Genomic DNA, 16,029 nt, shown 5'->3' on the forward strand with positions numbered 1-16,029 from the left:
ACAAACAGGAGAAGACGGCTGTAGTGATCGATGTTGCGGTTCCGAATGACAGCAATATCAGGAAGAAGGAACACGAGAAGCTGGAGAAATACCAAGGGCTCAGAGAAGAGCTCGAGAGGATGTGGAGGGTGAAGGTAACGGTGGTCCCCGTGGTAATCGGAGCACTAGGTGCGGTGACTCCCAAGCTAGGCGAGTGGCTCCAGCAGATCCCGGGAACAACATCGGAGATCTCTGTCCAGAAGAGCGCAGTCCTGGGAACAGCTAAGATACTGCGCAGGACCCTCAAGCTCCCAGGCCTCTGGTAGAGGACCCGAGCTTGAAGGATAAACCGCCCGCAGGGGCGAGATGGGTGTTTTTTTTTATATGTATATATATATGTGTATATATATATATATATATATATATATACAGATTTTGTATCTCTCTCTCTCTCTCTTTTTTTTATCTCTTTCAGTCTCTCTTGTCCAGATGTGAGTGAATGTAAGTCATTAGTAGAATGTATTAGGGTGTATCTGGGTCAGGCAGTATACTCCCTAGGCAGTAGCTGCAGAATCTTGTCATAGTAGACAGCTGTTATATAAGAAACACAAGCCAGCCAGTTCTGCTGAGGAAAATTGCACTGTGAGCGAATGGCAACTCAAATGGTGCAACATCTCATATTTTCTGAGATATTTGTATCTCCTCCTGGTCCACTGTGGCCTTTTTCTGTGGAATTTGCTTGGTCTCCTTGTGTCTCTGTGGGTAACTGGTGATTCTGAACCGGCTGAGAATGTGAGGTAGATAATATGCTCATGCATGGAATAGAGTACTGTATTAAAGTATTTTGAGTGGTCAGTGTAAGTACAAATGACTATAAAGATGTAAATGGTGTGAATCATCAGACACCCCACAATGTGATATTATCACAATACTTCACTCAGGATCTTTGCTGGGTGTAACACGTTACTGTGATTACATGACATTTTTCAGTAACATAGTAATGTAAAGCGTTACTGTATTTACATTACAGTTACAATTACAAGCTACAATCAGCTGATTTTATTTCATGTGTGGAAAGAGAAAAATGGCACAATAGTACAGCAGTAGAGCTTTTGAGGAGTGGAGATACGGAAATTACTTAAATTTTTATTGCACAAAGGGATGAGAGTGCGATGGTAAAGTTGCAGTGGCATCCAGCTACATTATGCTGCTCATACAACTTTAGCCCTTTGCAAGCAGCTGCACAGACTGCATGCTAACACAAAGCTAGCAAAGAATCCAGAATGACTTTATCGCTGTGTTTGCTGTCTCCTGCCCAGCAGCCAGACCCTGATCTTCACCAGGTAGCAAAGGGAGTGATTTCTATTATTGAAGGCTCTCTACCTTACAGTATAAAGCGCCTTGAGTTGAACGTTATTGTGATTTTGCCTTTGTCACTAAAAGGTCCCGTAAATGTTGTCATAAGACTGCCATCAGTCTGCGATTGAATGGGATCAAGTTTGCGGTTAAATTAAATCAGCTTCTGATAATACAGCAAATAACAGTGATTAATCGTCAAAAATCACATATTTGTTGTTGTCTACATAGACAAAAATTCACATTTAATCTTTACATCTACTCAAAGCAACCTCTCTGTTCCCTCAAGTTGTGCTCATTTTACAAATACTTAGTCAACATGTTGGCAGTCTGTCTACATTTATAAATGAGGTACCAATTATTTGCCAACCTTTGACAATCTCTCTGAGAGATTGGCAAGATGGGCCCTTTTGTTTGTAGTATTCCTGGAGTATTTTTAATTTATTATAATAAAATATCAATATTTTGTGTGACTGTATCAATACAATATTGCCAGACAAAATATACTTTGCTGTATCAGTTTTTTTCCAAACCCTATAAATATGGCAGTATAATCGTTTGCTGTATAAGGCTTATTGATATAAAACTAAGAATTAATTTAATCAGTTAATCTTTAGGTTGATTTATTGATTAATGTCTATTAATCTATACAATATACAATGGCATACAATATATATTTTAAAACTTGTGACCAACAGTACAAAACTCAATCAACTAAATGTTTATACAAAGTGGCAACTGAGATACCAACATTGAAGTGCTTAAAAGCCAGTCCCTTTGACTTCTATGCCAAAATGCTCAAATTCATGGCAGAAATAAACATGTTTATAGCCTGGCACAAAAAAATTGCTTTTATCTCTTCCTGATTCTCTAATCACTAGTTTCCCTGATTTTGACAACTGAAAAGGACTTAATTCTTTTCTTTTCTAACCACATGCAAAGATTTTCTTCCATTTATCCCACAAGGAGAACATGCAAACTCTATGTAGGAAGTCCCCAGCCAGTTGATGGATTTGAATCCAGGGCCTTCTTGCTGTAAAACAACACTACTACCACTGCATCACTATGTGACAAAATGCTTGGTAGACAATACAGGTTTATAAAATCAAGCATGCAGACCGCTTCTACAAACACGAGTGAAAGAATGAATCACTTTCAGGAACTTGGTGAATTGCAGCGTAGTACCGTGATACAATGCCACCTGTGCAATAAGTCCAGTCGTGAAATTTCCTCACTATTAAATATTCCACAGTCAGCTGTTAGTGGTATAAAACAAAGTGGAAGCGTTTGCGAGTGACAGCAAATGAGCCACAAAGTGGTTGGCCACGTAAAATCGCAGAGCATGGTCAGCAGATGCTGAGGTGCATAGCGCATCGAAATTGCCAACTTTCTGCAGAGTCAGTTGCTGCAGACTTCCAAGTGCATAAAGAGTTTCATGGAATGGGTTTCCATGTTCGAGCAGTTGCATCCAAGCCTTACATCACATTATATGAAAGTGCAATGGAAAGCGTTGGATGCAGTGGTGTAAAGCACGCCGCCACTGGACTCTAGAGCACTGGAGGAACGAATCACACTTCTCCATCTGGCAATCCGATGGACGAATCTCGGTTTGGCAGTTGCCAGGAGAACAGTACTTGTCTGAATGTATTGTGTCAAGTGTAAAGTTTGATGGAGGGGGAATTATGGTGTGGGTTTCTCTTTCAGGAGTTGGGGTGGGTCCTTTAGTTCCAAGAGAAAGGGAACTCTTAATGCTTCAGAATACCAAGACATGTTGGACAATTTCATGCTCCAAACTTTATGGGAACATTCTGGGGATGGCCCCTTCCTGTTCCAACATGACTGTGCAACATAGACTTTGCACAAAGCAAAGTCCATAAACACGTGGATGAGTAAATTTGGTGTGGAAGAACTTGACTGGCCTGCACAGAGCCCTGATCTCAAACTGATAGAACACCTTTGGGATGAATTAGAGTGGAGACCGCAAGCCAGGCCTTCTCATCCAACATCAGTGTCTGAAAGAATGGTCAAGAATTCCCTTAAGCTCACTCCTAAACCTTTTGAATTAACCTTCCTAGAAGAGTTGCAGCTGATATAGCCGCAAAGGTTGGGCCGACATCCTATTAAATCCTTTGGATTAAGAATGGTATGTCACTCAAATTTAAATGAATTTGAAGGCAGATAAATTAATTTGGGAATACAGTATACAAAAAGGTTTAAAGTTATGTATTATTAACACTAAATGGATATCTGTGTTTGAGCACTCTATATATACAGCCTAACATACCATTCCCTCCCAAAAATATGGATATGGCAATATTCTACATTGATTCTACAAATGATATAAAATCAACACACGAGAATGGTCCTGTCCTAATAAAAATCCAATGAACATTTTAGGCAATCAAAATAAGGACTAAACAGGAAGAAAGAAGTTTAAGATACACTTGATGTTGGAGACAGTACCTCTGGATCGCACAGGGACGCACCCTAGACCAAGACAAGCCAAAGCCATAGTCAGCAGCTGTATAGTTCCTCTTTTTCTTTTCTCCCTCTGTGTCTTCCTCTGCTGGTCCTCCTTTCTCTTTTAGACTCCTTATCATCTGTTTCTCAGTAATAACACCTTATTTAAAGCTACAGACCTTTCTAAACCATTCCTGTGCAAGCCCAACATCTAACAACAACTAACAACATCTGCATACACAGACCTCTCCCTCCTCCTCCTCATCACCCACCCACCTGCTATCCCTGCTTTCTCCTCCCTTCAGCTGACCCAACATATCACTATAAAGGACTATTTCTTTCTTGTCCACAGAATATGTAGATGTTCCACTTTGGCTTTACTGACAGCCTCATGACACTAACAAAGAATGACAGGCCTACACTTCTGTATGCCATCCCTGTTGTCCCTGTGATTCACCCCCATGTGCCTGTATCAGATGGTAGAATCCTGCCTGGGCATGGCCTGTCCCTGACCATAATCTCTTTATGATGCGGTAATATGTGGAAGGAGGCTTCAGCGTCAACGTATTAATGTATTAATCCACCACATGCTGGGAATATGTATGACCGTGATCTAAAAGACATGCTGTGTGGTTATAACATCTCTCATTGATGCAATCAAATATTGGACGAACTTTGCAACACTGAAGAAGAGGGGAGAAAATTGAGTTTGAAAAAGCTGAGCTCAATGGTGCTTTTTCTTGCCTTTTTTTTTAATAATGCAGTGTCCTCTTTAGAGAAACTTTGTCTTTGTCTGAACTGACTATCAGGGTCATCATCCCCATGTGGGTGTAAAATAAACAGCACGCACTCACAGGAAGAGAGAGTGTAAGCGCACCCCGCCTGGTAATCTGCTGTAATCTGGAGCTCTGACTTTGGAGAAGAGCTGGTGGAGCTGGCAGTCTGATCAAGGAGCTTTCAGCCTCCTGCCATGCCCGGGAGACACACCAGCAATATTTGAACACACATCTAAAGCCACCACGTGTCCCTGCATGCTTCCCCGCAGTGGTCAATATGCAGACAAAGAGAGCACATGGCTCCGAATATTAAATGTACAGACATTGCTCGTGGGTTGCCTCAGTTATTTACAGCACATTTCCTAAACAGGACTGCTGGGAAGTCCTTAATAGCTTGGCGTCCCTGGGGTTGTTTGTCAGGGGCTGTGGTACTGAGTGATCTATGAAACATCAGTGCAAGATCAGAGACCTTTCAACCACATATTAACTGCTTCGTAACCTGAGCTTCTCAGATAGGACCCTAATGGGTTGCTCTGCCCAAGAAGCTTAACCAAATCACTGTTATCAGTCTCATCTTTTAAGTCACTTAAAACAAGCTTTTACAGACTTGTTTTAATGGAGGGATCATGCTTGGTATTTTTCTCTTGCATTTTCTTAGCTTGATGATTATGATTGTAACTCTGATACCATATAAATGACTACTTCTGTATATATTTTTGTCAAAAGATACACACTGTTTTTGAGACTGACTGGCTAATATAATGTATGATCAACAGCAGCAACGTCATATTGCTAAAAGTTCTTTAAAGCTGAAATTTAAAATAACACAGTAAGCACTACAGACCTTTCACGAATGTACTTGCTACCTTTAACCTCCTAAGACATGCATACATTTTTAATTTCTCTTTACTATTTGGGCTGATTGGGACCTGATGAATGTAAAAACAAAGAATTACCAGATTTTTTTTTTTTTTACCTGATTTTTGTTTCTGAGAAAAATGATATTCACATATGAGGCCATTCATTTTAAATTTCGATGGAACAGTGGCAGTATAACATCCTCGTAAGTGGAAATCAGGCCCTTGTAGAGCAAAATTTAGTATTTTGGTCTAGACAACCCAAAATGTGATGTCCACATATGTGGACGCCAGGTCCTAGGAGGTTAAGAATAAACCACTTTGTAGTGACTTCATGTTGTATGTCATAATTCTTCCATGTCCAAAGTCATTTGCAAAGGCAAAAGTGTTGAACATTTATCTGTTCGAAGAACCATCTTTTTCGGTAGACTTTTAAGATCCTTTCACTGAATTTACAAAAAATAGTAAAGGTTGCCAAGCTAGTTTAGAATTTATTGGACTTCACAAAATGCTTTGAAATTGAATTATGAGTCGCTGATAAGATTTCAAAAGCTAGATTTTTAAAGATTGTTATGGAATTGTAATGTAATTTATCTCAATGCGCTGGCATATAATGTGACTTGCTTCCAGTGTGTATCTTCTCAAATCATTACATTTACTGCTGTTCTCTGTTTCTGTTCCTATTTCGAAAGCTGCACACCTGCGCCATTGTTCAGTCTCCCTCCTCCTCAATCCCTCTGTTCTTTCCCTCCGGCCTGCACAACATTCATGTTATCATAGCTACATGCCCATTTCTATAAGGCTGCGGGACTTGGCCGTAATGGCAAACAGAGATGAGGCAGAGCATCTGTCAATACAGGCGTAGGCTTATTTATAGCACCCACTACGTCACAATGGGTCAGACGAGCCAGAGAAAATATCAACAATATAACAGCAGGTTAAATGTTCAAGGGATTATTTCCTGGCTCTGTACTTGCTGTTTGCTCAGTATTAACAGACACCAGTGGAAAGCTCCTGTGCTGCCCCTTAGTGGTACTGCATGAACACTACATAGAGTGAGAGCCAATGTTGTGTATTTGTAATTATGGTGAGTTTATTACTGGGGTGCGTTGTACAAACATTCACTTCATGTACAATTGTTATAAAGGCATAAAAAAGCTATATGTCATCAAAGGATTTCTATACCAGACAGCAAGTACGCTTTGTTTCTTAATGTTGGCAATTATCACATGGCAGTCTACACGGTGCCTCAGTAAATATATAAGTAAATAAATGTTTTGTATTTTTTCTACCAAACACCTGACATACTTAAAATGTTATCTGCATGTTTTTATGATGACCTTTATGAATAAAGATGGTCATTTTATAATATCACAAGTATTGGCTGAGTCCTTTGTGCAGACTGGAGATAGGTGAACTTGTGTAAGAGACAGCAACTAGGAAAGGAAAGTGGTCTTTTTAACTGATGTTAGTTATTTAGAACAATTTGTAGTCAGTGACTCTGTTTCTAGACTCTCTGAACGTCTCTTACAAATTGTGTCATCCGACTGCTCTGACTGTTTTTTTTTTTAATTTACTGATGCTGTTTAGTATCCTAGTTTCATATTCCTGTCTTAATGCTGTCTGTTGTTCCATCTTCCATCACTGTGTCTAGTGATCCATGATACCTTAATGCATCCCTAACCAGACTAGGGACAAAAACGTTCGTTATAACTGTAAAAAACAATTGTAAAGCTTCACTTACAGGTAGTTCTATTTTAGGAGAAATTACCTGATGTGACATGTATAGAGAATTATCAAGGGAAAATTATACATATTTGTATAATAATACAAATACATAATTTACATAATACATAATTTACACATTTGTTTTTTTGGCAAAGCAGGCAACTGCTTAACTTGAGAAAAGTTCTTATAAATGTTTAATAAAGTACCTGCACATTACCAAGTGGGAGACACACACTGTTAGCAACGTGTGTCATCAGGTACAAAGTCACATTTCTCTAAAAAGTGATCAAATACTGGAGATTCCTAAAGTAATAAGAAAACAATAAACACTTATGTTGGTGTATATCTGCTGGATGAGTAACAGGATGAATTTTCCCCAAAGAATCAAAGTTAACTGTTAATGTAAAGGTAGATTTATATACTATAATGGTGTACTCATACCATCTGCTTTATACAGTAACCATAGTTAAGTGTGTTTTTGTTTCTCTCCAAAAATATCAGAGATCACCTCTGTATAGGCCAGCGGCAGGAGGGTGGGAATAAATGCCACTATCATACTGTAAGAACTCTGACCGTATGTGTGTGTGATTTCATATTGTTCTCTGTGTGCTTGTCAGACACACTGCTGCCAACATTTCTGTGTGTGTGTGTGTGTGTGTGTGTGTGTGTGTGTGTGTGTGTGTGTTTGTGAGCGCTTCAGCCATGTTAGTGGAATGGCACAAGACAAGCCATCGCCCATGTTATTTTTAACTGTGTGTCTCCATGGAAACCGGCACATTTGCAAGGAGTGGGTGATCTCCTGCTGTGCACGTGCCGAGGAAGACTCCTACCCTGGTCACAGTGTGAATGGGTATGTGTCTGTGTGCATGCATGCGCAAGTGTGTGTCTGTCTGAGTCTGTTTTTAACTGGTCTTTATTCCAATCACACTAATGGGCTATGTTTTACTTTTTCTTTTTAGTGTTCTGTCTGTCTGTAATTCTAATGACATGCCAAGTCTAAGAGTGTGACAGAAGAAGAGGCCAAAGAGAGACAGGCAGATACTGAGGGGGAGAGGAGAGGGCTTCTGAGGTGACTGAAGAAACACCAACATGCTGTAGAAGACGACAGGTGGGATTCTGCTGCAGCTATGTTAACCTGAAATAACCTAATCTAAGGAAGTGGGTTCACCAATTACAAAAATATGGCAGTGGTCATACTGGGAAATGTTGAAAAAAATCTCCCCAAAAGACACAAGAAAACAAACAAAAAAAATCCTTAACAACTGGACTTCTTTTTGTCCTACACACCGTCATCAGCACTGGCTCTCCATTCCTTATAATCAGTGAATAACGGTGACTAAGACATTCCTGTGCTATTGGGCTGTAGAGGCGCTTTATGTTAGATGAAGACATTCATTTATGGCTTTAGAAATGATCCAACAGTTATCAGCTGAGTGAATTTAGTTGTTTCTATGGAAACAACTTAAAGATTAAAGCTGCGAAGAGTGAGAGCTGTGCCAGAGTGATTCCCATAATGCCTTGTGCCTGGGGATCTCAAGGAAAGGAAAAGAGAAAGGGAAGGAAGAGAGTGACTCACTTTTAGAGCTAGCGGTGAGTGAGTAAGTGAAAGTACTATGTAAATATTATAAGTCCAACCTAGTAACCTCGTATCATCGCTCTTAGTCCAGTTTTATGGAAAAATTACAAGAGTTCCTATTTATACTAATTCACTGCTACCCAGTTAAACTGATAAGCTCTGAGATATTCCACCTGGAGTGCTTTTAGAGATCACTTTTCCAGTGTTTTGTCATCGTTTCCTAACGTTTTAAAATGCCTGTCTGGCATTGAAATTTCACAAACACAAAGAGACTCGTGTTTCACTATACACTTTGTTACTGGTTATAGCCCCTTTAATAATACAGGATTTAAAAATTGTTGGTTTCAAGCTCTCATTATTCTGCCACTCTCCAATGTTGCCAGCAAATCTGGCAACATATAAAAGAATATATGTGTCTATGGACCTTTTTTTTTTTTTACCTGCACATAGAGGCAGAGTCTGAACATGAGGCATTTTATACATTTCAGCATCAACACTAACTGATAAAAAATCACAATGAAATACAAAATACAGTTTATTTAATTAACTTGTCAGAGTTGCAGTCTATAAAATAATATTAATACTTATAAGAACAGAGAAAACACTAACTTTTACTGAAGTGTAATTGTTGGTACTAGCTGTTAAAATCTTACTTCTGAGTTCATTAACTAGGATTCAAGTCATGAAAGTAGACAAGGAAACAGACACTGACAAAGAACACAAACTTTAAATACAAAGGAAGTAATGAGGGAAAAGGAGACACCTGAAGTAGAGACGTCAGGGGTGCTACAGACAGTCGTACTCAATCAAGAGACATAAAGTACAAAGTACAGACACTAGAGCCAGTGACTAACAAAGTAAAACGGGAAGCGACTGACAATCAAATCTGAAACACTGCAGACAGGTGAACTTAACAGCAGGGAAACAGGAGAAGAAAAAAGGAAGAATCCAGTAAATTCAACAGAAAACTAAAGTAATTAACACTAATACCAGACAGGAACTAACAAACATACTGTTGAATACATGTGAAACCAAGAACCATAGGGATTTATTGAATAAACAGAAATCACACTTTAACGACTAAAAAAACAAACATAAACAAGAATACTAACCTTAAACACAGAACCCCGAGATTCTTATAAAAACAAACACAAATCAAGAAATAGATGAACAAGGATACTAAAATCTAATACCCATGGAAACTGGAGCTTTAAAAGATATAAGATACAAAAGGAAATGCATGGAAACCGAATTCTAAATGATAAAAAACATTTACATTCTGAGCCTGGATCATGACGTCTTTCATGTTTAGTGTTATTCTAAAGTTTTAGGTACCCTTCGCTTAACTGCTAGATGTAATTTTTTGTTCTGTGTCCTAATTGTTGAAATTGTAAAACTAAATTACCTTTTAAACTAAAAGGGTAATCCATTATATGTATACGTAAACGTATATTTTAAACAGTAACAATCAATAATAATCACAAATCTTTACAACATTTTTTTATGGAAAGTTATGTGTCAACACTTAGATATATTATAATAGATTTAGCCATTGAGTCTTATAATGTTTGAACTTTTTTATAGGTCGTATATCATTTTATAACATTAAAAATGGATTAAATGCAAGATTTTTTGCATAAAATTGGATCAAAAAACCCAAATAATGCTTGAATCTTCCTTTAAATTTAAGCCTCTTATTTGTTTTACAGCAGTATTTGATCATACTGGTAGGTAATTTACTTTATTACTCTATTTTATTGCTGGAGTATTTTTGCAGAAATTTTTGAAAACAATATAGTTACATAAATTGTCATTATATTGGCAGAAATGTTAGTATTTCTGAAATTGAGAAATTGAACATAAAATGATATATTTTTGTCAGCATCAAAGACCAAGGCCTCGAGGATAAGTAAATAAATGTTTTCAAGAACCAAAAAAAAGAAGTCCAATTGCCTTTAGTTCGAGTGCTTAAGGCTACCATGACCTGACCGAATGAAAACCTACATAGATATATCAGTTTATGGCAGAAAATTATTAAAGTGTTATTGTGTTGTGGGATTTGGGGCTTCCCTGGGCTATTTCAAGGACCACTACAACCAAATTACTAACCCTATTTATGGAGTTTTTCGGAAAAAAATATTTGGCCGTCTATGAAAAAGACCATCACACTGTCACTAACCATGTCAAATATACTCTTAAATAAAAGAGTATATTTTAAACTTTATATTATTAAACTTTAATAATATCACTGTCTGTAATTAGAGTGTTTTCCTCACTCTCTGTCTCTTTCTATTACTACATCAATTTGATTCTTCTTTTGGATTTAATGTATGTGAATCCTCCCCATGTCCTCCTCTCCCTCTCTTACCCTCTCTCTCCCTTCCCCCTCCCCCTGGGTGATGCCAGTGCTGTTGTCAGGCTGGAGCTAAAAGCAGCCAATCGTGTGGCTCTGCGTTGAGGAGCTCTGGGGTGATGTTAGGCAGTTTCATACGATGAGCTTTGCCAAATGTAGGTCATGCTTCTCTCTTTCTCTGTCTCTCTCTCTCCCTCTCTCTTACCTTTCCACACACATAAACCTCTTCACCCCTTCACACATGAACACATACACGATGAACACATACACAGGAAATAGATAAATGTGTATTTTCATCACATAAGTAGACACGCACACAGCGCCAGCGAGACACAAAGGTGTTCATACTCGTACATTCACTAATGCAAACATGCAGAATTCATCCCTCACTCTCGTGGGTTTTCACTGGAGGCAGGGTGACGCTGTGCTCGGTGGTAATGCTCTTGGTTGTCTGTTAACAACTGGTGGGTTTCTTCCTACAGGATGAACACTTCATAAGATGCCCAGATCCATCTAAACCTACATTTTTCCACTGATAATAAAAACCAAACGATTAAACTTACATTATCCTGAACTCTTGCTGAACTGCTTCTGTCTGTATAACACAAGCAGGATTTTAAAGTCAAGAGCAGCAGTAGGAGTCAGCAGATTATACCAGGCACTAATCAGAGCCCTAAACTGAGCAGTCTGAATGGATTTAGGAAATAATGCAATAGCTGTGTGTCATATTAAAGAAATCAAATTGTTTAAATCCCGGAAGAGTGATGTGCATTGCTGTTGCATCTCCACAGTGCAACATCACCCACCTTAACAACAAAAAACAAAACCTTTTAAAAGAATGAATCTGTAATGTAAAGTAGTCATGAATATATCGACCAACTTGAAGTTGCATGCCTTGCATTGCCTGTCCAGACTCGTGTTTGTTGTTTAGACTAATAATAACATGGCCACATCTCCCATTCGTTTCCTGAGTTAAGCTGCTGCAAAATGGCAAGAAATGTGTTTCTGCAGCACAATTTTATGTTCTTGACCTTTTGCACTAAAATCTCATCATTTATCATTGTCATTATTTCATCCTACTTAGCAAAAATGTGTGTAAAATCTTGCAATAACTGACACATGAATTTTTACAGTAATGGCCAAAAGTTAATTTCGTGAGGTAATGGTGACCTTTGAACAACAGGTGTGTTTGAGATATGGCATTTACAAGCACGCACAGTGACCTTCATCACTGACCTTTGACTTTCAAGATCTGATTAGTCCCTTCATTTCAACTGAAAGTCTGAGCTATATTTGAAGGAATTTCCCTCAAGAGATAGGTAGATGGACACAAATACATACGGATGTGCATGAGTCATACATATGGAGGGACATATAAGCCAAAAATGGATGAATGAGTAATGACATGTGCAAATCACATATCAATAGGTATGGTATTATTAAAATGTTTGTAGCATCTGCTAATGAATGAATAAGTTTATGCACAGACTGTCAGAGCAAGCGGTTCATGACCCTGGGATTGGATTTCTTTCAAGGTTCAGAAGATGAATGTGATGGACTGTGTAATGATTAAAAAGACATTAAAGAAAAAAACACGAGGAAGAGAAGAAAAAAGCTGTGCTACAAAGAAGTGTATTCATATTTTTGACTTTTTTTTTTCACATCTCAGCAGAGGATTTGATTTACAAGTTGTCAGTTGTTGAATGAAGAGATATGTCTAGAGGGGAAGTTACTCATCTGACATGAGACAAAGAGCCACAGCAAGACAGCGCTGTTGAATAAGGTAGCAAAGAGGTGGTGCTGGTGGTGGTAGGCGGAGGGAGCTGGTGAAATTTTAACAATCAGCCTCATTTACTTTGCTTTTAAAAATCTGAAACTAAATCATGTCAGGCAGCTATAGAAATGTTCTGACTGCTTATTTTCCATCACAGACCCCCCCCCCCCCCCCCCCAATAAAATAAAATAAAATAAAATAAAATAAAATAAAAATACTATATAATTCTATCCCACCTTAAATTATTTGTGTCAACTGATACTTCCCACTATTTTTTTCCAGATTCACATGCGAATTGACATTTGGCTCCCATTCATGGCTCAAGGGGTGAACCTTTTCTTTTAAGCTGCTTTGTTGTAGAATATGAATTAGCATCACACCATGAGCGGTTGACAAATATACAGCATCTCTGACACACACACTTGCACACACACACACACACACACACACATATATACACAAAGCTCCTCCTCAGAGAACGAATCATTTCTACTTCCCTGGGTTGCCACTGCTAGGTTGACCTATTTTTGTCCAGACCTCGCTCTCTCTCTCCCTTTCTCTCTCTCTCTCTTGTTCACTCACTCCAGCCCCATAATTCACCCTGCTTAATAATTCACTACAGCTTCATAAGCCTCTACTCAACTAAACAACAGACTCAGGAAAAAAAAAAGCAGTTTTCACAGATGTGTTTCAGAAAGCCACATAAATAGAATAACGTGTGTAGTATAGGAACTACTGTATTAAAGGAAGTATAAATAGTTTGGAAAGGGATTGGCAAAAGATGTAAGTAACTTGTCGCTGTGAGAAGTGTAACTTGGCAGGTACTTTGCATTCATCACGTGACGTTCATCACTTTCTGCAGGGTAACAGAATGAGCCATGAATACTGGAAAAAACAAAGATAATTGTGGTGCTTGTGGAGAGCTGTGTGTAAAACTGCAGATTATTTGCAAGTCTGTGCACAGAATCGCTCCGCCTTTTGCGATTGGATGGCCAGATTGGGCAAGAACCAATAAGGGCACCGGGAGTAAGAGAGCAGGCACACAGAGAGTACTCTCGCTGATGCTGGGCACACCCTGTAGCCCTCTGTGTGTGTGTGTGTGTGTGTGTGTGTGTGTGTGTGTGTGTGTGTGTGCGCACACGTCCCTGCCAGTGCCTATAAAATTAATGTGTATACAAAGTTTATGATTATTTATATATTTAGTGCACAAAGGAATGATTTTTTTTTTTCTTTTAACTAAAAATTCTTGCCTCCATTATTTTACATCTACCCTGCCCCCGTTTTAAATCTGCTCCCGGGAGCCGATGGAGAACAAAGACAACAACAATAATACATTCCGCACCCATATTGTCATTGCATTATAAATAACCGCTGCACCTCTGCAGCTTTTCTATAAGCCCGTGTACCTGTGTGCGTCTTTAAATTTGATGCACGTATTTCTTCATTTACTTGCTCTAATTCTGTTGGCTTTAGCCTGCCAGATTATTTTGCCTTCCAGGGTCATTTTGAATATGTACACTTATTTGTTACCTTGATGCGAGGTAGTTGAGAATAATGATACCGCCAGGAGCCGCATAGCTCAACTTTTCTCTGTAAACAGTGGGAAACAAATAGCCTGGCTCTGTGCAAAAGTAACAAAATCTACTTGCCAGCACATCTCATCAGCAAGCTGACTAATTAATAACGGGTTCGATCTGTACCAAATGAATTTGTGGTTTTACATAATTTTTTACACTGAGAGCAATGACATAAAAATAAAATCATATACCCACACATCATGGCAAAGGTGACATGAGGACGTTATTTTTGCTAATGTAATTTATTTGTGAAGGATTTTTGTTTTAACTATCCCTTCAGTGTGTGGTGTCTGTGGCCAATATGTGTACTTTTTGTCAACAGGACCTAAGTATATCGTGGAAATGCATCATTATGTACAGAATAATGCTTAAAATATTCATAAATGAATCAAATATTAATATAAGTTGGCATAATTAAATTAAAGTTTTATGTGATTACAGCAGTTCGTTGAGGAGGCAGACTGCACTACATCTATGTAGATATATTTCCTAGAGTAAGTGTTGTTGTACTGGATGAAAACTTTCCACAGCTGATTACATCTCTGCAGCCACATGAAGTCCACCAGGCAGGTATGTTAAAGATCCTGCTTCCTGCTAACACGAGGCTACCTTTTTTTTACCCTGCTTCAAACAAACTAGCTGCAAGGTTATAGTTTTGATGTTTAGTAAATAAAATCTGCAGCTTTAATACCTATAATTTATAGCTATATAAATGATTTATAGCTATTATTCAATAGACTGGTACATCTACATAAATAAGAAAATCCTGTCTTTACTTCCATGTCATATTTCCACCAATGAGAGTGCAAGAAGAGCAGGGTGTCGGCTGCATGAGTGTGTACGATGCCGTAGTCTGATCGATGTGACAGTGAGAGTGAGTCTCCTCGAAGAAGCTTGGCCTTATTGCTCTTCTCTTCCACGCTGTCCCTTCACACACATGACATACTCTGTCTCTCACTGTCAAACACACGCATATACAACATTGTACAATGACTACAGATTTCTTTCCTTCTCCCTCCATCTGTCGTCTTTTTTTCCCCATTATTCCATCACAGTTGAATCTTGGAAGCTAGCTTTAGTTATCACAGGCTCACAGCTCTATGTTCTCCGCTGACTACACACTGGTCACTATCAGCCATTCAGCATCTAAACTATCACAACTTTTACTTCAAATTCAAACAGGAGGAACACTCCATGTAGAAATGCAGAGGTTATTACAGTATTGATATTATAAGTCCAGTTTCTGAAGCTGTGAGCTGTCAGGGAATGGCACTAGCTCTGGTTTTATAAAAATATGTGATCATGTAATGACAGAGATTGTTCTTCATTCACACATTGATCACTAAGCAAGCAAAAACAAAAACGATTAACAGATTAAGAAAGCTCTATAGAAACCTTTTAATATGTTTTTGTGCACTTCAGGGCAATGATCCAGGGCTTACAGAGAACAACTAGCGTTCATGTTAAAAGACACAAAGCACCCAATGGCCTCAGAATCGCAGATTAAATCACTGGTTACATGATTATTTGCACAATAAGGATGTATTTATTGAATAAGCATTCATATGGAATTTGAGTTTGTCCACCTAATGA

At 38.5% G+C, this 16,029-nt stretch overlaps 1 protein-coding gene across 5 annotated transcripts in view; it reads right to left on the minus strand.

Annotated features, from left to right (window-relative positions):
- Window positions 1–16,029, minus strand: part of nhsb (Nance-Horan syndrome b (congenital cataracts and dental anomalies)) — a 59,063-nt gene that overhangs the window by 19,913 nt on the left and 23,121 nt on the right. The window contains exon 1 of one of the 5 annotated variants that reach the window (XM_063473393.1): window positions 3,799–4,019. The exons of the other annotated variants lie outside the window; for them this stretch is intronic. Within the exon in view, the coding sequence (XP_063329463.1) occupies window positions 3,799–3,847 (49 nt within the window). The 5' untranslated portion in view covers window positions 3,848–4,019. Of the gene's footprint in view, window positions 1–3,798; window positions 4,020–16,029 lie in introns of those variants that run through there. 5 annotated transcript variants of the gene reach the window in all.

Source organism: Pelmatolapia mariae, linkage group LG1 (assembly GCF_036321145.2).
Source record: "Pelmatolapia mariae isolate MD_Pm_ZW linkage group LG1, Pm_UMD_F_2, whole genome shotgun sequence".
In the NCBI taxonomy this organism is placed as follows: Eukaryota; Metazoa; Chordata; class Actinopteri; order Cichliformes; family Cichlidae; genus Pelmatolapia; species Pelmatolapia mariae.